The sequence below is a fragment of the Ipomoea nil genome, unplaced genomic scaffold (assembly GCF_001879475.1).
Source record: "Ipomoea nil cultivar Tokyo-kokei standard unplaced genomic scaffold, Asagao_1.1 scaffold2950, whole genome shotgun sequence".
In the NCBI taxonomy this organism is placed as follows: Eukaryota; Viridiplantae; Streptophyta; class Magnoliopsida; order Solanales; family Convolvulaceae; genus Ipomoea; species Ipomoea nil.
The window spans coordinates 115,990-140,713 of record NW_017619378.1 but is presented as its reverse complement, the minus strand read 5'-3'; the positions used below and the strand labels follow the sequence as shown (position 1 = coordinate 140,713).

Here is a 24,724-nt window from a genome sequence, read left to right as displayed (position 1 = left end):
GGATAGATCCATAATTTCTAAGATGTAGATTCATAATTTCTATACTGTAGATTCATAACATCTATACTGTAGATTCATAATTTCTATATTGTAGATTCATAATTTCTGTACTGTAGATTTATAATTTCTATATCTATACTGTAGATTTATAATTTCTATACTGTAGATTCATAATTTTTGTACTATAGATTCATAATTTCTATACTGTAGATTCATAATTTCGATATTGTAGATTCATAATTTCTATACTATAGATTCATAATTTTTATATTATAGATTCATAATTTATGTACTGTAGATTAATAATATCTGTAACAACAAATGAAAAACAAAATTATAATTTTTTTTTTTAAAAAAAAAATTATGAATCTACAGTATAGAAATTATAAATCTACCAAATGTTTTCACCATGCGTATGGTGAACACGTTTCCACAGCATAATTTGCGATTCTATTTAAATCTTAACCGTTACTTTGGATTATGCACGGGCTATGCTTACAGAGAATTGAAGGTGTTATAAAAGTTCAAAAGAGGTTCGAAAAGTTCAAGCCATTTTCAATTATTAATATTCAAGACTTCAAAATGTGGCGGTTATGATTATATACACCTTAGAAACATTTAAATTAACCTGGAGTGACAATGAAACTGAAGAAAATTAGGAAGAAGATTATACTCCATTGATTATGTTGTATTTTCAAGAAAATGATATTTGATATAAGGGATCTGCTCACTTTATCACTGTCGAGGTTCAAATCTTGATCTCTTCTATTAAATACTATCTACTAAACCAGTGAGTTAAGCGCCTAAGCTCATGCGGGCATATACTTTTCTACTTTGTTTTATTACTTGTATGAATAATCTGAGTTATGGATAAAGTTTATAAATTACTTAGACTGCAACAAAACCATTCACCAAGGGAAGAAAGTTAAGAGTTTGTTTCAAAATTTTCATAAACTTATATTGCCAATCAAAGTGTTTATGAAAATAAATAAATAAATAATAACGGTGAATTCACTCATATGGAGCCATGGAGTAGGCTGTAAAAAGTTGATGGATCTTTTATTGCCCCTTCTCTATAATTAAAATCAATAATTTAATTTAAATATTTAAATTAGTTACAGACATAATATCCATAAATTGATTAGGAAAACAATTTTATTATATTAAATAATTATTAAAAAAAACTAATACTCAAAGATATCTCTCTTCTTTTGTAAACCATATAGTATCAAATTATCTGGTCAATTTTTTTGGTCAAACAAAAGAGAAGAATCTCTTTTGCCCACTAAAAGAGTACAAGCTCTCTAGTCAATCAGAAGAGAACAACATCTTTGATCAATTAGAAGGGACATTAGTGAACTATTTTACTTTTCCACTCTTTTGAGATCTCTCATTTTTTATTTTCCCAATTCTTAGAAAAAAACATTTCTAGTGATTTTCTTGAACGAAAACTTCTCAACTGTCCGAATATAAAAATTCAAAAATTCTAAAAAACTTATACTCCGGGTATGTTCTTTTTTTTTATATATATACCAAACTTCGGTATCATTTTTCGGAAATTGGCTGGCCTTGCGGGCTAAGTTATACCAAACTAACCGATATAGTCGTGCTACAGAAAGCATGAGAGGTAGTGGTGCACCGAGAGCACAACTCTCGTGCAACGGTGAACACGAGAGGTGCACTCTCGGGTTGCTGGTTCTTGTGCTCTCGTGTCCTGAACAGCGAACCTGCACCCCAACGATCTGAAACCTGAAAGTTCAGCCTGTTGTGAAGATTAAACTCATCTGTTACGGACTTAATACTGTTTTAATTCCAATTTTAAATCTGAGTTTAATCCTAGTTATGGGTGGCTGTTACAGGTGTTACACAATTGGTTTTTAATACCAATTTAATGGCCATGTTGAATGCTATCACTCCAACAGTCCTATATAAAGAGAGGTAGAGCAGTAGCTTTTCACACAGAATAAGAAACAAAGGAATTCCAGTACGTTTAGCTTCTTAAAACTCTGCTTCTACTCTCTTCTTTAGCCAACCAGTGTTCTTGCCCCTTTGTTTGCCGGGTTCTTTGTTTAGGTGCTTAAACAAAGAATCGTAGCACGTTTTATCTTGGGAAACCTAGGCTACAACGCTCCTAGCACTTGTGGGAGGTAGCAAATAAGATTTTAAGGAAAAGAACATTGTGTTCAAACTCGTGCTAACCTTTACCAAGTTTTTCCACCTTTTCCTTCCCAGTTTTTTCTGTTTTTCCTATATAATAATAATCTTTCCGTAGGATTATTATTTTGGGATTTTCCACCTTATTACCCAACACATATCCATAACTTCATAACTATACATCCAGAATTGCATAACTATACATCCATAACTTCATAACTATAAATCCAGAATTGCATGCATAATACTAGAGTTGTCAATGCGGGCTAAAAGCCCGTTTTAAAAACGGGCCTAGGTAGTCGCAGCCCGCCCCACCCCCTAGGCCCGCGGGCCCCCGCCAAAGCCCACCAATTTTTTTCTTTAAATATTTATTTATCATGTGTCCCTAAAGTCTAAACTCTAATGTGTCTATGTTAATAACTTAATTGTTATCTACTTAAAACACTTATCCATCACTTATGTAATAAATCTAAAATCAACTACTCAAATATTGAAATATATTATAAGTTTATAATATACATTATATATACTTGTAAAAAGTTCACAAACCATTAAAAATAAGTAAATAACACAAATTAGTTCATCACTTCATCACAACAATGATACCATAGAGTCCATTCAATCTAAATAGTCAAATACACCATACTGCATAAGTTCTGATAGTAGTAATTCCGGGCTATATATGTATGTGTATGAACAATATAATGGACAAGGAGATATAGAACAAAGCAATCTCTTTTATTCATATGTGTTCTTGTATGTCTCTATAGAGAGAAGGGAGAACATTCAATGTAGAGAGAGAGAGAATGCCTAGTGGAAGTGAAGGGAACCCCTTAACTTGAAAGGCCATAGGCCCTTTTATAGGTCAAAGGTTTGGGCGGGTTTACCCGCTACTTTTGACCTTGACCTGCTGACTACGACCACGACCTGAACCGTTTGACCCGACCCAAACAGGAGCACGGAGCGTACGTGGAGCCTGAATTCGGGATATATTCCCCATCAAGTTCATAAACCAAACATTCAAAGTTCAAACTCCACAAAAGTAAAAAACATAACTAATTAAGTACATAAATTCATATTTTGTAAACATAACTAAAATTTAGTCAAATAATTACAATACACCAAAATATCAAGTAACTAAAATATAATTAAATATTTCATTATTTTGTAAACAAACATAATAACTTACGAATAGCATTATTTAATTTCAGTTTTGTTTTATTTTAGGATTAGGAATTTAGGATTTAGACTTAAAAAAAAAAAAAAGACGGGCCCGCCAGCCCGCGGGCTAGGTAGGGGCAGGCAAAAAGCCCGTTTTTTAAAACGGGCTTTTAAAACACGAGCCCGGCGGGCTAAGCCCATTTTGACGGCTCTAATAACTACACATCTAAAACTTCATAACTATACATCCAGAATTGCATAACTACACATCCATAACTTCATAACTATAAATCCAGAATTGTATAACTACACATCCATAACTTCATAACTACACATTCATAACTTCATAACTATACATCCAGAATTGCATAACTATACATCCATAACTTCATAACTATAAATACAGAATTGCATAACTACACCATGCATAATTACACATCCATAACTTCATAACTATAAATCCAGAATTGCATAACTACACATCCATATATAATTTCATAACTAAAAATCCAGAATGAATGAACTAAAAATCTAGAATCAATGAACAACATAATGCTGTTACTGAGAATCGAAACTGATTTTTTTTTCAATGGAACGCGCATTTTTAATCAAAATAACGTCGTTTTTACTTCCGTGTACACCATGCGGTGCACATCATAATTTGCCCGCCATCATTCACTCCAAATATAGAAACCCAAGAGACCAAGAGCATTAAAAACCCAAACCCTCCCAATATCTTTAATTTCTTAATTAGTCTCCACAATCATAAGGCTGCGGTGATTAGAAATGGAATAAGATATTGCCCATTCCTCATCAAGGAAATTCTTTCTCACTCCGAAAGGTTACTATCCTAAGCCCATTCCAAGAATCTATTCTATCACACAAAATGTCAACCATTCTAGATTACCTTTGGACACCAAATTATCATAAAGAAAAAGTAAAGTCTGACCACGTTCAGAAAAAGAGAATAACAAAAAAAGAGCTAAGGGAGAATTGAAGAACTTGGTATAATATTATCTGCTATTGCCTATAAGTTGAGATCATATTACATTGCTGGTCCATTGCCCTCTATATAAACATCTCTAGCTAGCCAGGTTGCAATTCAGTGATATACACAATCGTTTATTAGAAGCATTGCATGAAAATGGAAGAGAGTGCAGCTCAGCCAAGGATGAATTGCCGGCGTATGATTATATTTTTAATTTGTCGGCAATTTGTCATTTGGCTATGTTGGGCTCTTTTCTTTTCATGTAATGTCATAAAAATCGAGAGCGGTTAAAATAATTTAATTGGTACAATAAGTTATTCAAAATTGCTTTTGAATGAGAGCGGTCCAATGGCTGTAATAGTATACATGGTACGTTTATTAGAAGCATATATTGCATGAAAACGGAAGAGAGTGCATCTCAGCCAAGGATGAATTGCCGGCGTATATATAGTTATTTTTATATATGTTTAATTTATAGATTCATTTTGGTCGTCGGCAATTTGTCATTTGGCTATGTTGGGCTCTTTTCGTTTCATGTAATGCATGTGCTTTATCAATCTCTACATCACTCATCATTGAATAAGGTATGCTAATTGCTATATATGTTATTAGATATATAAATATAAATATAGGAAAAATTGCACTTTTCATCCCTATAATTGTAGAATTCTTTCTAAGTGTTGGTCATACTCACTTTTTGTCCCTAAGTTATCATTGATGTTGCACTTTTCGTCCCTTTACTAATAAAACATTAGAGACGAAATTTGCAATTTTAGTATAACCTAGGGACGAAAAGTGCAACGTCAATGATAACTTAGGGACGAAAAGTGAGCATGACCAACCGTCATGGACGAATTTTACAATTATCCCTATAATTTAGTGTCGAAAATTGCAATTTTCTCATAAATATATTAACATAAACCTTATGAAACATAAATTACGAGGACTCGGGGAGTCTAACCTCATTGTAGCGAAAGATTTAGAACGATTAGTATATCTCTCACCATAGTTGATATCATCGTTGGATTGCATCATCTCATTCACTTGGCTCTTGTCTTCAACTCCTTCAACCCGACCCCAAATCGTCCTTCGTCAATTGCGATACTGAGTATGCGAGGACCTCCGGGTGCAAGGAATCATTTTGGAACACAGTTGGAAAACTCAGGACAAAGCCATCTGATCAGCTTCAAAGGGGCACGAGGCCTGACCTCGCGTACCAACCCCGACGGAAGAGCTTAACGGCCCAAGTCCGGTGACTTGAGGCCGACGGGCTTATCCTAAGGGGGCACGAGGCCCGACCTCGGGTACCAACCCCGACGAAAGAGCTTAACGGCCCAAGTCCGGTGACTTGGGGCCGACGGGCTTGCCCTAAGGGGGCACGAGGCCCGACCTCGTGTACCAACCCTGACAAAAGAGCTTAACGGTCCAAGTCCGGTGACTTGGGACCGACGGGCTTATCCTAAGGGGGCATGAGGCCCGACCTCGTGTACCAACCCCGACGGAAGAGCTTAACGGCCCAAGTCCAGTGACTTGGGACCGATGGGCTACCCTAAGTGGGCACGAGGCCCGACCTCGTTCGCCACCCGACGAAAGAGTTCTTGGACCAAGGGGGTGCCCTTAACCAAACAAATACACCTACCTCATGAACTCGCCCAAGAGGAGGACGGCTACCTCATGAGCTCGTCCAAAAGGAGGACGCATCAAGGAGGCTACCTCATGAGCTCACCCAAGAGGAGGACGTCTACCTCATGAACTCGCCCAAGAGGAGGACGCATCAAGGGGGCTACCTCATGAGCTCGCCCAAGAAGATGACGACTTCCTCATGAGCTCGCCCAAGAGGAGGACGGCTACCTCATGAGCTCGCCTAAGAGGAGGATGCATCAAGGGGGCTACCTCATGAGCTTCCCCAGGAGGAGGATACATCAAGGGTGCTACCTCATGAGCTCGCCCAAGAGGAGGACGACCACCTCATGAGCTTGCCCAAGAGGAGGACGCGTCAAGGAGGCCACCTCATGAGCTCGCCCAAGAGGAGGACGCATCAAGGAGGCCATCTCATGGGCTCGCCCAAGAGGAGGACACATCAAGGAAAGTGCACGAAAGAAGTAAAGTGGACTCAGAAATCAAAGTCCCATACACAATGCCAAGGAGTCCAAGACTCAGGAGTGTTCTTGTAGGGAAGAAGTTCCGATCGCGATGGAATCACACCAAAGTCGGCCAAAGAGGAAGGAGGCGGGGCAGACTTCTTCCCGTGGGCTTGGGGTCGACCTTCGACTCGGGTTACTCTCCTTCGTTGACGACGACTCGCAACTCGGAGAGTGGGAGACTGATGATGGATATATTAGAAACGGGCTTGGGGTAAACCGACCCTGGAAGGCATGGTGCAAGGGGCCAAGGGCCCCGAGGTGGTCGCGGTGCAATACGAGGGGACTTCGGCGACCTCGGTTGGGGTAGACCTCGACATCGGCCTCGGTTGGGGCCGACCTTCGACTCGAGCTACTCTCTTTCGTTGACAAAGACTCGCAACTCAGAGAGTGGGGGACTCATGATGGATATATTAGGAGAAGGGACTCGGGGCAAACCGACCAGGGGTCGCGGTATGATGCGAAGGGCCTGGGAGACCCCAACTGGGTCCCCGACGTAGACCTCGGCTGGGGTCTACTACGTGGACCCCAATTGGGGACGACCTCAACGCCGGCCAAGGTCGGAGTCAACCTCGGCGTCGCCCTCGGCTAGCTGAGGTTAGGCGGTCACGCGAGGCGTCCCTGCGTGACTCGGTCAACTAAGATCCAACCGCCCTCTCTATTCTCTTGGGGTCGGTTGGGAGGATTATTTAGTATAAAAAGACATCTCCTTGTCTTGTTAGGACATCTACACTTTATCTCACTGTTACACTCCTTGTAATTCCCCTACAAAAGATTATTAATACAACAATTGTCCCCGCGACATATACATTCATTGCTTTTTCCTATTTATTATTTATCGGGTTTAGTGATTCGGGTCGACCCCGGAGAATTAAATCCATCAAAGTGTTTGGCAAAAGTTTGAGAGAGAGAGAGAGAGAGAGAGAGAGAGAGAGAGAGTTCATATGAGAGAAAATTAGAATTTTTCGAAGTGTCAATACTTCTAAAAGAATGGAATTCAATTCATTAGGAATTCTACCCAACACAAGTTATTTATAAGAGAATGAAATTCATTAGCATTTATATAATTTAACTAGCATTTTGTACGCGCAAAAAATTTATGCCCAATATTAAAATATTTGTAAGTAACAAAATTTAAAAAATTAGTTAAAATTATGTTTCGCAATTTCTTAAAGTGATGATACTTTCGAATTATCATATATTTGAATAATATAGTGATCCAAACAAAAAATATATATTTTTATATAATAATAATTTACAAATAATACTAAGCTAACACCCACATATATAATATATTGATATGGATACACAAATAATATACATACATATTATATATATATATATATATATATATATATATGATACACATATATAATTTAACATTCATATAAATATTTAATTAAAATATAATTTATAATTAAATTAATTGTTATATGATTATTTTAATAAAATGATAATTAAAAATAGGAAAAAGATATGATAGATGTAGGTGTATGGTAAGATTGGTAGATATATTAACTAACGGTGTTATAACGGTGTAAGGGTGATTTTGTCCAATGCAAATGAATGTACAACAATTAAAGCAAAATGTATATACTTATTAGCATATAAAAAAGGGACAAAAATCAAGGACATAACTTGTATTTACACTTATTATGTTTGGAGTTAAATGATCATATAATTATTAAAATCCAAATTGTAACTTTCAAAACTCTCAAACTAACAAGAATAAGTATGATTCGATATTACAATGTTAATTATTGGATAAATTGAAATTAATCATGAATTCATGATTAATTGCTAAAGTAATCAGAATTAACTCAACATTTCCAATTCGTTGTAGCAACAAAGAATATATAGTAGTGAAAGATAAGAACAGCAAGCAATACAACGCGCTATAAGAGTTACCTTTACTACGTACCACAATAACAAAGTAGCTTAGCTGCTCCTCCTAAGCAGTAAGGCTTCACAAACCCTCCCTTATTGCTCAGCAACAAGGCTTCACGAAGCCTCCTTTACTACTTACCAGTAAAGCTTCAATGTTTATTGTCTCTCAACCTTTTACTTGGGAAAAAATTAAAAATTTGTCAAAATCTTAGCTTGCCCAGGTAGCGGGAGCACACAATTAAGTTCAAGTTTTTCAAGTTTATTTTGGGATTTGATTTAAACCCCCGTCCCAACACGCGGGAGAGAGAGTCTATATGCTACACAATTCAAACTCCTTAAAAAGTTGAATTGTATTTATACTAGTAACTAGTAAAAACTCATATCCTTGTTCAATTTGAGACAAAAGCTACTTAAAATCTTTCTCCAAACTTCATTTTTCTCAACTCAATTGGTACATTTTAAAAATTAATTTTTAATTCATCAATTATCCATTTTGAGCATATAATCTATCAAATTCACCCTCTCAATTAGGAGAATCCAAATCCAATTTGATCATAACCATATTAGAAGTAGACCCCACTCAAAATTATACCTCAAAATGACCACTTATAATGTCAATTTTTCGAGACTGGAAAAATGACACAATAGTGTTCAGTTCTCATTGGTGCAGTCAGGGACGGAGCTAGAAAATTAATTGAGCGGGGCCGAAAAAATGGCGATAGAAATGTCAATTACAAAATATCAAACCTTCATAATAAGGTTAAAATGCAAAATACTTTATAAATTACAATATAATGTTTTATAGATTACACGATAGTTAGAGTCGGAGCAAAAAATATACTTGTGTGCGGTAAAAATGTGAAAATATTTATGATAAAATATATGAAACATAATTCATTAGATAAAAAATTTTGAATAACACTATATTCATAAATACTTTTAAATTTTAAATTTTTTAGTTAGATCAACTTTAAGTTTTTTCTAAATTAATTTGAATACAATGAAGTAGATCAACTAGTAAATTAATTCGAATAAATTTATATGAAGTATAATATAAACTTGTGCATTACATTAATTAAATGATTCATAAAAGTAGACTAAAAAAATATTTAATTTATCTTGAAAAGGAATGAAAGAGATAAAATAAACAAGTGTTGTTAATGAGTTTTGAACCCATGATTATATACTTTTTATTAAAATCAAATTTGGAGTTCAACCAACTAAACTACTCAAACAATTAATATATTAAACATAAATATAAATTTTATATAACATTTAATGCTATATATATATATATATATATATATATATATATATATATATATATATATATATATATATATGTATATATATATATATACATACATACATACATACATACATACATACATACATATAAAGGGGTGGGGTGAGGGGGGAGTGGGGGCAGCTGTCCCCACTGCCCCCAGGCTAGCTCCGTCCATGGGTGCAGTGTGTCCGTTTTGACTATGGAACACCTCACCTAATTTTGCGAGAGTTTCTAAAGAGTTGAGCCCATACAATTTTCCTTTAAAAGAGCTCACTTCTGATCTCTTACATAGTGATTTTTTTTCCCATGAGTATCCATCATGCTCCACTCATGTCATTCGACATTTAGATTCATTAAAGCATTCATACATGCTAAACTTGGTGTATAAGTCACTATTTGAACCAATTAAGTGTTGGTTGAAGTTCGAGACTCCAATCGTGTAAATTTACAAAATTCATAAACAATGAACACTAGATGAAGCAGTTCGTGAGCATGCACGCACCAGGGGAACGCTAGATGGTGTGTGGTGCATGTGGCTGGCTAGTTGGGATTAGCATGGGTCACGACTAATATGACAGGTCAACGGTTGAGAGCGAAGGACTCAGGAAGAAGCGGTCCGTGAACATGCACTGAAAAACGCTAGATGGTGCATGGTGCATGTGTAGCTGGCCAGTTGGGATGAGCATGAGTTTGTGGCCGGTATGATAGGTCAACGGCTGAGGGCGAATGGCTCAGAATGAAGTAGCTAGTGGGTTGTGAACATGCTGTGGGAAACGCTAGATGGTGCGTGATGCAAGTGGCTAGCCAGTTGGGATGAACATGAGTTGTTGTCGGTATGTAAGCAAATGTACTTTTTATTTATATATGGTCCACACAGAATAATGATTGCCTATTATAGGCTCAGACTTGAGGCTAAAAAATTGCTTACGACCAAGCTCAAGTCTCAAGTTCTCATAGCAGATTCATGCCTAATTTTTCAAAGTTCGCGAGACTTAACTTATTTTCATCCCTACACCTACTCTCCCTTTAACAAATATAAAATGAAAAAAAAAAACAAAACAAAACAAAACACAAAAACAAAAAATAGAGCAAACAAAAGAAAAAATTTAATCAATTAATTAATTTGATGACTGCTGACTTTAAATTTGTGAATCGCATCTCGAAAATGTTAATCAACGGCGTTCCAATAGGCAATACGTAGAACTGTCCAGATATTCAATGTCTTACGGAATATTTTATATCCTTTTTCCAAATCTAAAATGTAATAATTTTTTAATATATTTTTTTAATTACATTTTTCCAATCTCAAATGTAATATTATATATTTAAACAAAAATATTACATATTTAAGGTCGAGTATAAAATTGTGTCACGCAAGAGCAATCATACGATATTATAGAGAAGTTTATAATAGAGGTTGATGGTAAATATCCCCTGCTCGTGCGGCCCTAGACTAGTTCGGAACATTTGAGGTAGACCATGTAGGCCACGTCTCGAGCAAATCCGACCCGAGTTCAGGTATAAATTCGCCCCCGCTCTGATATTGCTCGTTACAGGTCTCATGCCTTGCGCTCGAGATTAAATTCCCAAGCTTAGTGCTCGGACCGGCCACCCCAAATATGACACTCCGTACATTAGAAGATAAACGTCATTGCACCGTTCCCCCATCATCCTGTTTCAATGCAAATGTCAAGAATTACCCCACACGTGGACCTATTAGAAGCACCACCGGCCATACCCCGTGCATGTGAGACACGTGCAGTGGTGGGCATGGCGAACACCCGTCATGTGTCTCCTTCATATATATTTCTATATATAGCACATTTGATACTCTAGTGGAGGGACTTTTGGACTTTCTCATTAATTAGTAATACATTTTAGCTCGGGAACGTCTGACCCACTGTCTAAATTACCCAAGCTTGTATACATACACCGTATATACACATCCCAGTGTATTTACCACATCATTTTGACGTCGGGAGACTAGTACATATAAACCAAATTACTAAAAAAAAACCCAAATAGTGCTGAATACTCGGCCTGATTACAGTACTGGTAAATCCCTAAGGTCAAGCTTGCTCTAAGCCAATTTTCAAACATGAAAAGATAAATAAATATATACACCTTTGTTTGCTGGGAACATGATCCATGCATAATATAATCTATTCAAACCCCAGATTTGGGGTTATCTTCTGCCATATTTTAACATTATCTTGTCCACGAAGTCTTCTTTATATTCGTTAATTTTAAGTTATATGTTTTTATAATATAGTGTTGATTGACTAAATTTGTTCTTCTCAACTCCCCTTAGTCAAAATTTCTACACAGCCCTTTTGATGTATGAACAAGTCAAGTATGCATAGTGGTATTTCCCCCACTATAAATAGGTACCGTTTCTTCACTTAATCTCACCACAACTCACAATCATTAATCCATTAATTGTAGACAGAAGCAAATATATACATATAGGCATGCCAAAGTCTTACACAACATTTGTTGCCCTTCTTTTCTGCTTCCTCCTCATTGCATCAACTGGTACGTAACCACTACAATAATATAATGTACTCAATTTGGAAGAAATCATTTCTTTTTTATATTCTTTTCATTTATTACCTCTTTATTTCTTTATATACTGCAACCACATTTTCGAGAGAGTCACCATTAAATATAATTGGCTATTATATACCATTTGTTAAGATCAAACGTTTACTAGTACGTCAAAAGTTATAGCTCAACAATCCCTCTAGACACCAACTGCTAGATTTAAATACCTATAGGTATAACTCCCTCTTATTAACATCCCTATAGCTATAGCTCCTTAAATACCGTCACCACATTTTTTTGAGAGGTAGGATGCTAGACTTGACCATTTACTGGCCTCCACCAAACAATATAAACCCCCTAGCCACCAACTGCTGAACTTAAATACCTATAGCTATAGCTCCCTCTTGTTAAGATTCCTATAGCTATAGCTCCTTAAATACCGTTACCACATTTTTGAGTGACAGGACACCAGACTTGACCTTCACCGACCTAAACTCAACAATATAATCCCTCTAGCCACCATTTGCTAGACTTAAATACCTATAGCTATAGCTCCCTAGCTCTTATTAAGATCCCTATAGCTATAGCTTCTTAATACTATAGGCAAGATGCTAGACTTAACCCTTCTCCGTCCTCCGATCAGCCTAACAATCCACATAATCACCAACGGCTGGACTTGACCCTTTATCGGTGGCCTCCACCCAACTTATTATTATTTAATTAGATATTTAGAGATGGAATTAATTAACTATGTTGGTAGTAATAGTTGTTAGAGATTTGGAGATGCAGAGGTAGAAGTGGGTGAAGCTAAGGTGTGCCAGAAGCGCAGCAAGACATGGACGGGTCCGTGCATCGTTACCGGCAACTGTAGCCGGCAGTGCAAGAAGATCGAAGGCGCCACATTCGGGGCGTGTCACAGGAGCGGTTTTGGATTTGCTTGCTTCTGCTATTTCAAGTGCTAATCTAGCTCATCAATTCATCCAATATGCATGCATGCATGCTTCTTAATCAATGTTCTTTTAATTTCCAATAATATATCCTGCTAAGAGTTATTGTGAGCCTTTTGTTAGTTGTGTCAGGCCGCCAGGCCGGTGTGGGAATAAGACTGCTACTTAGCTTAATTGGTTATCTCTATCACTACGATACAAGGAATTATAAGTAGCAGATCGAATGTAATATTTAGTTTCACTGTTTAATTTGGTTTTTCTATAGTCACGTACTCTTTGCTGGTGTGACGGTTTACTGGTTGACTTGAGCTCTCGTTTTAGTCTTAATCATATTATTATCATCTCAATTCTCATGTATTACTACGTTAATAATTTACAAGTATTTCAACCTTAAATTATAAGACGTTTGTAATTTTACCAGTATATATATGCAGATAAAAATGTAGGCAATGAGTTTCAAGAATTAAAGTACTATTCAATAATAATAATAATAATAATTAAAGTACTATTAAAATAAAAATGGTCAAACAAGCAACTAAGCAAGACATAAAATTTGTATGAGACCGGGTCCTTGTTAGTGAGACGGTCGGGTCAATATTAAATGTTGTAATACTAAATCATGAATAAAATGTTTATTACGAAACGTTATGCTGCGGAGTCATGCCCACCTTGCATGCTAGGTGAGCAAGGTTCCATATACATAATTTCTTTACTGTAGATTCATAATTTTTATACTGTAGATTCATAAAATCTATACTTCAGATTCATAATTTCTATACAGTAGATTCATAATTTCTATACTGCAGATTCATAATTTATGTACTGTAGATTTATAAATTTTGTACTGTAGATTCATAATTTCTAAACTGTATAGTTATCAAATTATGAACATGTAGTTCTGTGAGTTGTAAAAACAGAGTTCAAGAATATGAACATCGAAAATTATGAACATATAGCTCTATAATTATGAATCTACAGTATAGAAATTATGGATATGGAACCGTGCCCACCTTGCAAGGTGGACACATTTCCATGGCATAATTTGCTGTTTATTACTTATATGAAAAATACAATATTTTTGAAAGAAAATGTAATACTTTTATATTTTGATGGAAAATATAAAATGAATTACTTATAAGTAAAAATATAATACTTTTGATTTAAAAAAAAAAAGTACAATACTTTTACATCAAAATATAAGAGTATTATATCTGTCTTCAAAAGCATTACATTTTTCCTTATAAGTAACAAAAACTTTATTTCTAATTAATATTACATTTACTAGGATCCGTTAGACGTACTCACACAAGTGTGACCTAAAAATACAATTAGGTCTTTAAATTGAAAAAAAAAAAAAACGAATGAACAATTCTAAAATTGTGCACCCGTAAACAAAGTATAATTTTAAAATAGAGTTAATTCCGTAAACAAAGTATAATTTTAAAATAGAGTTAATTATATTTTTAGTTTTATGACTATTGAGTGTTATTAATTTGAGTTCACAACTTTCAAAACTAACAATATGATTTAATACTCTTTTTTTTTTTTTTAAAGCTACTGGCTCTATTACATTGTAGTATCTGTTCATATACTTACACTTTCTCGACCTACTGAAACACAAAGAACCAATAACGCCTTCACTGAGGCTCGAACTCATAATCTTCTAAATAGAAGTCCAACCCGGGTACCATTAGACCACATGGTCCTAGTATATGATTTAATACTCTAATTATTTAATTTTTATCAATTTTAGTTGGCAAATTGTCACTGGAATCTCTTAATACAGCTTAATTTTTTTTTAATGACGGGGCAATACTATCATTCCATGTTAAAATGAAAAGGGAAAAGTGAAAACCCCGCCAATCTCTCTAGCCTCAGGGATTGACATGACCCATTTCAGGGACAAATTAAAGATCCCAAATTATTCTATGGACTTGGATCCACCTTGCAAGGTGGACGCGGGTCTAAATGTTCACCATTTATATACTAAATGTTCACAATTTACCTTTTAAAAGTTCACAATTTGTATACTACGAGCACACAATGCTAACATATATATAATTGATTACCTTGTTTTGCAGTCACATAATATTAACAGATTAGGATTTGATGACCCTGACAGATGTGATGTGTTTTGACTTAGAAACACAATTTATATTTTAGATGCTCATAATTCTAATACTAAAAATACACAATTTATACGTCGTTTAGGACCCGGGTTCACCTTATCCATGGCATAATAACTCATTAAAGATTAATGATATAGTCCCATACAAGTTTTTGCATATATAATTGGTACTAGCTAGCTATCTGCTGGATTTTCTTCGCGCACAAAGCTTCTTATTTGTAGTAAAAAAAAATATGTTATCTTGTTTTTGGGTTGAGAAAAAACAACAAGAACTTGAATTTGCTATGCTCAAATCTGGCAATAAAAAGACAAGTAATCGTATGTTGGGAAAGAATCCTCGTTAGTCAACCATAATTCCTACCGTCCTCGTGGTTATCAAGGTCCACTTCACCAACAATACACAAATTAAACAGATCAACGTACACTTGTTACTAGTACCCATCGAATCTGTCATCATTTGGTTATTACAGAATACAGATACAAACAAATAGATGCACAGATCAGAGGTATATTCATTAAATGCAGCAAAACGATATGATGCATGGATACAAACATATGTACATTAAAATTAACGATAGTATTACTGTCATTTTAGAATGGTGCATGGCATTCCTTCAATATAAATACATAACATTTCCTCACTTAGTGTCACCACAAATAACAAGCGTTACTAGTCCATTGAGCGTCGTAATTAAGCTCCAGCAAATACATACATTATTGATAGAAATGGCAAAATCAAAATCTTACACAATATTTGTTGCTCTCCTTTTCTGCTTCCTCATTTCATCCACAGGTGAGTAATCCCTACAATTTATATATATAATGATTCAAATGAGGACAGGGCTTCTCGTGGTCCGTGTGGATTGCACCATTAGGTATGCATAAATACACTATACAGTGTTTGAAAATGCACAAGTGTACCCAAAAATGCACCACGCACCAAAAAAACCACCGCACCTAATGGTGCATTTTTGAACACTTTGTGGTGCATTTATGCGTACCTAATGGTGCCTGACCGCATAGGAAACATTGTCCGTACGTAATCCTGAACACAAACACACACACACACACACACATATATATATATATATATATATATATATATATATATATATATATATATATATATATATATATATATATATATATATATATAGTACGTGTTTGAACCAGGGTTGTAAAAATCGGTTTAGGCGCTAGGCGCCTCTAGACTGTGGCGATTTCCCCTCTAGGCGCCCGCCTAGCGCTTAACTCGGCCCATTTAGCTGCCTAGCGTCTAAGTTAGTCGAGTTAACTCGTCCATTTCGGTTGAGTTAACCCGATCGGCTCGGCCTATTTTTTTATTATGTGTGTGTGCGCGCGCGCATACATATATATAATATGACATATATACATTCGTAGACTAATTTGATATTTAGAATCTTTGGATGATTGAAGTATTTGAGTATTTTTAAATTTTAATATTGTTTTAATGTTTTTTAAAACAATTGTTTTGATGTTATGACTTATGAATTATCATTAATTCATTCATTTGGATGTGTTATTTGATTAAATGTTGAAAACAACCCCATTAAAATTGTCAAACTGTAAGTCTACCACTGTTTTTTTGGCGCCCGCCTAGGCGCTAGGCGCTGTCCGGGCGCCGGACTAGCGCCTAGCGCTTACTGCAACCATGGTTTGTACTAACGTAGAGGTGGTGTTACAGATGCATGTGCTCCAGCAGCTGCTCCAAGTCCAATAGAGAGTGGGAGTGAAGGGGGTGAAGAAAATTTGTGCGAAAAGATGAGTATAACGTGGTCTGGGCAGTGCTTCATTAGCGGCAACTGTAACGACCAATGTAAGAATTTAGAAGGTGCGGTATACGGGGCTTGTCACTGGAATGGCTTGGCTGGATTTTCTTGCTACTGCTATTTCAACTGCTGATTCCATCCAATTCAAATTCAAATATATATTATACATAATTCCCACCCCATCCATTTCTTCCAATAAAACTGTGCAATATTTCTATCATCACAATCAATTCTACTTGATTGGCACAAAGTAATAATATGTATTATATTGTATGTGTGTCTGATTTTTATTTTTATTTTTTCTTATTTTATGTATAGCCTAAGTCTTTGGTGGGTTGGTGGTACGTATAGTATAATATAATATAATGTGTGTACTGTGTTCTCTATTTTATCTTTCTAAGTGTATGATCTATGCAGTATTTCTACGCAAAGTTGGTGGATGATGCAAGTATAAGGTGAGTGGGTGAAATATTTTCGCTCCGATTAGGAGTTATGTCCCAATTATTCATGCAATTATAAGAACTCTAGATACCATACCAAGGTCGAATATATATCAACAAGAAGCTAATTAAGCATGACGATATGAAGCGTTTGATCACACAATCAATGCTTTGGATATTTACAAAAGAATTGACTACAAAAGTCTAATTAACTCAATGAGAAAAATGGAGGAGCTCGAGCTAGGAAATCCTTAGTGATATACAAAAGTCTAACTCGATTTCGAAATTGGATTCCTAGATGCCCTGGAATAAGGATTAGGGTTATACAAGTCTAACCTAGGCGCGCTAAAGATGAAAATGCACATAAGAACCACAATATAAACGCCTTTTTTATGGGGTGTTTACCCTGTGATTTAGTACTCGAGTTACCTCATTTCCAAGATGGATCGCTCCTAAACCAATAAGTACACTAAACATGAAGTCCCCAAGTCCTTCACTTTCATGGCGAACATAGAGTTTGTGCAAGTGTGGCATGGAGCTCCAATCCAACTCTCATTGAATTGAATCTCCTCCTAAGCATGCTAATGAATGTATGTGGCTAGCAAACACTAACAATATAATGAAAATCAATCAACAATACCCAAACATCAAATAGTCCTAATTATGCAATTCCACCCTCTTATGCAATTTGTCAATGAATTAGCATCTAGAAAGATCAAATTCCTCTAGCTCATGTCCCTAGAACAACTACTCACACATACATATCTAAACATTGATCAGGAGAAATCAGCAAATACAATGCATACATGGCTAAGAACTTGAGAATGAAGCGAAGAAATTTCGATTATATTTTTAGATGAAATTAAAGTAGAATGTAGATTTTCAATCTAACAATGAATTCCTTGCTTACAAATGTTTAGATACAATCTAGATGTCAAATCTATGTCTAATCTAGGATAATTGCTTAGAAGATGAGAGAGAGAGAGAGAGAATTAGGATCGATCTCATATGGAAAAATTGCCAAAATAACTTAATTACTATTCCATCTGTCACATTTTATGTGTCGGGTTCGGTTAACGGGGCTTAACTAGACTTATTTTTAATTCAATTTTTCATAATATTAAGTTTATTATTAGTATACAATATTTATATATTTAGAAACTACATTAAAAATACTATTAAACACAAAAAATCAAATTTAAAAATAAGTAAAAAATACTAAAGAAAATAAACAAAGAATAAATAGTTGGTTTGACCAATGAATAGTAAGTAGGACAGATAAAATGTGACAGAATATATCTTATGCAAATTTATTGATCCACGCAAAAATAGAATCAATTAATTTCATTATTGGTGCTTTCATTGATTGCTTTTCGCATTTGAAATAATTTTAATTTCAAATCTCAATAATCAAATTTCAACTTGAATTGATGTGAAACATTCCTTGAGCTAGCTTGAGCCAAATTATTTCAAAATAAATATTTTAGGGTCAAATTGAATACCCCATTGACGCCAAGCACCTTGTGCTCATATGACATGTAGTGACCTCTCTCATATGGGAGGTCATGAGATCGAGCCTCACTGGAGGTGTTCTTGACTCTTTGTGCAAGAATATCCCATTGACTCGTAACAAATGCATGACACCAACAGCTATATATACTTAATTGATTCACGTTATGTGAGATTTATTAAAATTTGATCGAGAAGCAACCTCGTTCGCAAGACACATCTGCCGAAAACCATATATACGTATGCAAAACTATATATTCTCAGGGTGTCCACTTCATCATACGTGGCAATAAAAACACAAGTACGTTGACAAAGAATCCTCGTTTAATCATAATTCATATCGTCATCCTCGTTATCAAGGTCCACTTCGGCACTCAAATTATATTAAATAGATCATCACTTATTACTAGAGCCTGTCATTTGGTTTTTACGTACAAATACACACAAATAGAGACAAATAGAGACAATATGCGCACAAATGGTAGCAAAGTGATGCATGGATCGGATGAATATAAAATTAACTCGATATAGCATATTCGTATAATGTTTGATTGGTAGCATTCCGGCCTTCAATATAAATACCCAACATTTCCTCACTTGATGTCACCGTACCGTAGATAACATAAGCTGCAGCAAAATATACATATACAAAAAATGGCAAAATCTTACACAACATTTGTTACTCTTCTTTTCTGCTTCCTCATTACCTATACAGGTGAGTTTCCCACAATTTGCAATTTCTAATACTCAATATAATATGTAACTAAGCAATCCAGCAATAAGAAATATAATTTGAATTGGTGAAAAATTATTGACTAGTTTTGCCTTTAAAATATCATCTATTTGTTATTTGTTGTATATTAGGTTGAATTTACACTTGCGTTTGAAAGTAAGTGACATTGGAGAAACTAGATGCATCAATTTTAAATTGGACATACACATCGTGTTCTGGCCAAAATTGAAGAAATGCATCAATAATGAATCTAATCATTGATCTCTAGCTTTTAATGGACTATATCATAGAAAGAGATAGACTCATTTGATCATGAGTATATATATATATATATATATATATATATATATATATATATATATATATATATATATATATATATATATATATATATATAGAGGGACGGAGCCAAAGGGGGGCAGGGGGGCACCTGCCCCCCCTCACCCCACCCCCACCCCCACCCCCACCCCACCCCATATAATTTTTCTATGTATATATGTATATATAGTATAGGTTTTAGTATTAGTATAAAAAACTAGTAAATATTAACAAGTGAGGAGCTAGATTAGTTGGTAGGGCATGTGTTTGGTTATGGGAAAGGTCTTGGGTTCAAATCCTTCCATTAAAATTGTTTTACATATTTTTGAGTTCTTCCCCTGTGGCTTCAACACAGTCACTTTTTTAATATGTGTAATTTATAATGTGTTTTCTATTTCAAATTATTTTATCAAATTAATTATGTTTTATATTTTGTTATGAACATTTTTATAAAGTTTCGATGTGTTTTATTTTTCGCACATATCCAATAATATTTACAACTATATTTCTTAGGTAATGGTTATAAAAAAAAAATCTTAGGTAATTTATTAATTTTTTTTTAAATCACCTCTTTTGTATTTAATGTTTCGCTTTTACTGGAAAAATTTCTAAATCTGTCCTACTTCTTCGCCTCCCCCTCAGTCGAATTTCTGGCTCTGTCCCTATATATATATATATATATATATATATATATATATATATATATATATAATCGTAACCAGGTGCAACCTAGCCTTAATCTGCGAATCTGTGAACTACTAAAAGATTGCACCGCAAATTATTACGTGATTGCACCGCAACGATTCCCAAACATGCTGGAGGACATTTACATTGCAATCAAATTCGTGTTGTGCAATCATGTAGTAAGTGATTCAAATTTTTATTTACTATGGAGTATTAAACAAAGTGAATGGGGTGGTGCAACAGGTATTGCAGCAAGAGTTTCAGCCCCATCCCCAGCACCAATAGAGAGTGAAGGGGGCGAAGAAAGTCTATGCGAAAGGCTGAGTGGATCGTGGTCTGGTCAGTGCTTCGTTACCGGCAACTGTGACGACCACTGTAGAAATTATGAGGGTGCGGTATTCGGGGCTTGTCACTGGAATGGCTTTTCAGCATTTTCTTGCTTCTGCTATTTCAACTGTTAGTAGCCAGAGAATGAAATGAAATGAAATAATATAATACTCCGTTACGTTGTCTATATAATTCCACTTCCACTTCTTCATGTATGTCTGTAGTAATCATATGATATGATATCAAATAATATATCTTTTGTGTCTCTTCTCGATCTTGGCATTCTTTCTGCCCATTAGAGGGAAGCAAATTAGAATCTTGCTATCACTTGCCATTAAAATACCATGTCTGAATTTGACAATGATGGATAGCGTGCATCCATAGCTGCTTGCAACTCGTCCATAAAATTCAGTTTTATGCGACTTTCAAGAAATTTTCCTGTTCACACCTTTTAGCTAGTTTCTGTGCCTTTTCTTCAAACTTCACATGATTTTCTTCTCATCAAGTTTCTCATATGTTACATTTGGTATCAGAGCTTTAAGGGTTGTTTCTTTCTATGGTCAACCCAATGGCCCTATAATATCAAGTTAGATGGCTTCAAGATAGATTTATGGAGCTAGAAGGACGAATAGACAGTACCAAGTAGCTAGCTTAGGAGGTAAATGATGACATCGATGGGTTGTTGAACCAGATGTCAGAGTTGCTTAATTGAGGCAATACGAACGAATATGATATGATATTCCTACTCCTCCATCTTATCTTAACAATAATAAAACTATATTCCTCCCAAATGCTCTGTCAGGCCGGGGTGTGGGGACCCTTAAGGTTGGGGTTCAGCCTTGGAAGAATAATAAAACTATATGGTTTGAGAAGTAATTAATGTTACAATTAATGCCACAACATTCTTTACTATTAAAAAAAAAAACATAACATTTGAAAAATAAAATAGCTATATATTATATAATCATATAAAAATGTACTCTTGAAAAATAAAATAGCTATATATTATATAATCATATAAAAAATGTGTTCAATTAGAGTTTAAATTTACTCATACAAAATTTGAAATTTGCTTTCCAAATGTAATTATCTTAGTTATTATTCGTATTGTGAAAATTATAATATAAATGAAATACAATTAAGCATAAATCAATGTAATTATGTAAATTCTCTCTATAAGTTTATTTGAATATGCACATAATTAGAGATTATATTAATCATACAAAATTTTAATTGTAATTTTGTATTCTGTAAAAATAATAAATACTTGATCAATGGAAGCTCAAAAATATTATTATATTAAACAATTTAAAATATTTTAGTTTTTCTATTTTTTATTTATATTTATAATAACATAATTTTTTTCCGTGCATCGCGCGGCTGAATTACTAGTTATATTAAAAGCGAATAGTATGATCAAATTTAAATTATCATAAAGTTGTAATATTGCAATTGTATAATTTTAAAATAAATGACTAATTTTTCATAACATTAATATAAAATAAATAAGAAAATTCTATATATAATGAAAACTGGGCGGTGCTTGCTATAAATATAAAGGATGCAATGTGATTTGATAAATAGCTATTATTTTATATTTGAAAAAATATCACCACCTTATTTATAAAAGTAGGACTATAAATAAATAATTTTTTTTTTTTTTGAGTACTATTGACTCATTATCATCCTTGCGTCATCCCACCTGCTTGTATTTCGGGTTTATTAAGTTGTTAATGAAGTTCAGTTGTTTGGTTTCAAAAAAAATATCATCCTTGCTAGAGATTCACCACATGACCTCCCATTTGAAAGAGTTTCTTCATGGACAAATTATTGTGTGGACCATGAATATAAGATACATTTTTAATATATTAAAAGTATATTATTTTTGTATTGAAGGTACATTATTTTTGTACTGAAGGTACATTATATAAAATAATATATCCTCAGTATATTAAAAATGTACTTTACGTGCATAAATAATGTACCCTTAGTATATTAAAAATGTACTTTTTATTTAGTCCATGCAATAATGATTGCTCTTCATGTTATTAGACCACAAAGTTATTGGCAACGTTTGTAAAAACTGAAGAAAAAAAAATAAAGATACAAGCGTAGACGTGCTTTAATTTGTAGATATATGATATATCATTTACGTACCAGCTAAGAGATAAATTAAAAATAAGTAATAAGATTAATACTTGAAAATATATTATTATACAACGAACTCGATCACTTAAAGCTTTAGCTATTGAAAAAAAAATATATAAATAAAGATGGACACACTTCTTTATTAATTATTTTATTTATTACTGCCAAGTACTATTTTTTTTTTTTGAAAATGCCAAGTACTATTTATTATTATTAAACTTTACCATTGTGACTAAGTGAACTGTCTATGCGAGTACAAATACAATTCATTGTAATACTAATACAATTAGGCAACGGTATTATTCACCAGGACTATGTGGTCTAATGGTACCCGGGTTAGACTTCCATTTGGAAGATTATGAGTCCGAGCCTCAGTGGAGGCATTATTGGTTCTTTGTGTTTCAGTAGGTTGAGAAAGTATATGAACAGATACTACAATGTAATAGAGCCAGTAACTTTCAAAAAAAAAAGGCAACGGTATTATTCATACACTCTTCCCAAACTTTATTACTATGACCAACTGAGCTATCCATGCGGACAAAGTATTAAACTTTATTACTATGACCAACTGAGCTATCCATGCGGACAAAGTATTATTCATACTTTGAGAGTTTGAGGGATTATTGTTTTTATTGCAGATCATCATGACAATATTATATATATTGACGCATAGAAGTTGAATAATTATATATATTATATTAGTCAGCAATTGAAATAGCAGAAGCAAGCCCATCCATGGCGCCAGGTCCAGTGACATGAGCCCTCCACCGCGCCTTCAACATCCCGGCAATGGAGATCACAGTCGCCACCATCACACTAACCGGAGTACGTTTTGCTTGGCTTCTGGCACACATTTTCTTCGCCCACTTCTCTCTCTATCAACATAACATAACATTATATTCTATGTATTAACTACAAAATTACTTAGACCAGACGTATACATAGTACGTACAATATATATATATATATATATATATATATATATATATATGTCACCTGATTATGATATATATATATATATATATATATATATATGTCACCTGATTATGATTCTATATAGGTCCATATAATCAGGTGCGAACTGACCTTAACGTGCGAACTTGCAAACTTCTGAAGGATTGCACCGCACTTACTATATGATTGCATCTCAAGGTCCTCTGAATGATTGCACCGTACTTACTATATGATTGCACCTCAAGGTCCTCCAGCGTGTATGGGAATCGTAGCTGTTCAATCGTGCAGGAGTTATGGCGCAATCCTTCAGGAGTTCGCAGTTTCATAGGTTAAGGTTGGTTCTCACTTGATTTTATATATATATATATATATATATATATATATATATATATATATATATATATATATATATGATCAAATGAGAATCTCTCCTCCAATATGCAAACCAACATGAATGTACACGATCGTTTACATAATTGCACACAAACTATTCCAAGATAGATTGTGTGCATTGTGCACTGAACTTTGAGATTTTGTGCATCTATGTAGACACTTTTGTGCATCTATGTACAGATTCGCAAGA

The 24,724-nt window shown here is 34.4% G+C and overlaps 3 protein-coding genes across 3 annotated transcripts; all 3 read left to right on the top strand.

Moving 5' to 3' along the window:
* The first annotated feature begins 12,027 nt into the window (after positions 1 to 12,027).
* Positions 12,028 to 13,222, top strand: LOC109162567 (defensin-like protein 1). Its single transcript, XM_019311236.1, has 2 exons — positions 12,028 to 12,154; positions 12,953 to 13,222. Exons 1-2 carry the CDS (start codon positions 12,091 to 12,093, stop codon positions 13,123 to 13,125), a joined length of 237 nt encoding a protein of 78 aa, XP_019166781.1. The 5' UTR covers positions 12,028 to 12,090; the 3' UTR covers positions 13,126 to 13,222.
* Positions 13,223 to 15,899: 2,677 nt separating this feature from the next.
* LOC109162569 (defensin-like protein 1) lies at positions 15,900 to 17,417 on the top strand. Its single transcript, XM_019311239.1, has 2 exons — positions 15,900 to 16,031; positions 16,944 to 17,417. The coding sequence occupies exons 1-2, from the start codon at positions 15,965 to 15,967 to the stop codon at positions 17,159 to 17,161; spliced, it is 285 nt and encodes a 94-aa protein (XP_019166784.1). The 5' UTR covers positions 15,900 to 15,964; the 3' UTR covers positions 17,162 to 17,417.
* A 2,188-nt stretch (positions 17,418 to 19,605) lies between these two features.
* LOC109162568 (defensin-like protein 1) lies at positions 19,606 to 21,216 on the top strand. The gene is made up of 2 exons (XM_019311237.1): positions 19,606 to 19,692; positions 20,956 to 21,216. Exons 1-2 carry the CDS (start codon positions 19,632 to 19,634, stop codon positions 21,171 to 21,173), a joined length of 279 nt encoding a protein of 92 aa, XP_019166782.1. The 5' UTR covers positions 19,606 to 19,631; the 3' UTR covers positions 21,174 to 21,216.
* The last annotated feature ends 3,508 nt before the right edge of the window (positions 21,217 to 24,724 follow it).

Excerpts from the sequence above, each read along its gene's own strand:
- LOC109162568 (XM_019311237.1), top strand. The coding sequence starts at position 19,632 with ATGGCAAAATCTTACACAACATTTGTTACTCTTCTTTTCTGCTTCCTC. Across the intron at positions 19,693-20,955 it reads CTTCCTCATTACCTATACAG|GTATTGCAGCAAGAGTTTCA; the intron begins GTGAGTTTCCCA and ends GTGGTGCAACAG.
- LOC109162567 (XM_019311236.1), top strand. The coding sequence starts at position 12,091 with ATGCCAAAGTCTTACACAACATTTGTTGCCCTTCTTTTCTGCTTCCTC. Across the intron at positions 12,155-12,952 it reads CCTCCTCATTGCATCAACTG|AGGTAGAAGTGGGTGAAGCT; the intron begins GTACGTAACCAC and ends TTGGAGATGCAG.
- LOC109162569 (XM_019311239.1), top strand. The coding sequence starts at position 15,965 with ATGGCAAAATCAAAATCTTACACAATATTTGTTGCTCTCCTTTTCTGC. Across the intron at positions 16,032-16,943 it reads CTTCCTCATTTCATCCACAG|ATGCATGTGCTCCAGCAGCT; the intron begins GTGAGTAATCCC and ends GTGGTGTTACAG.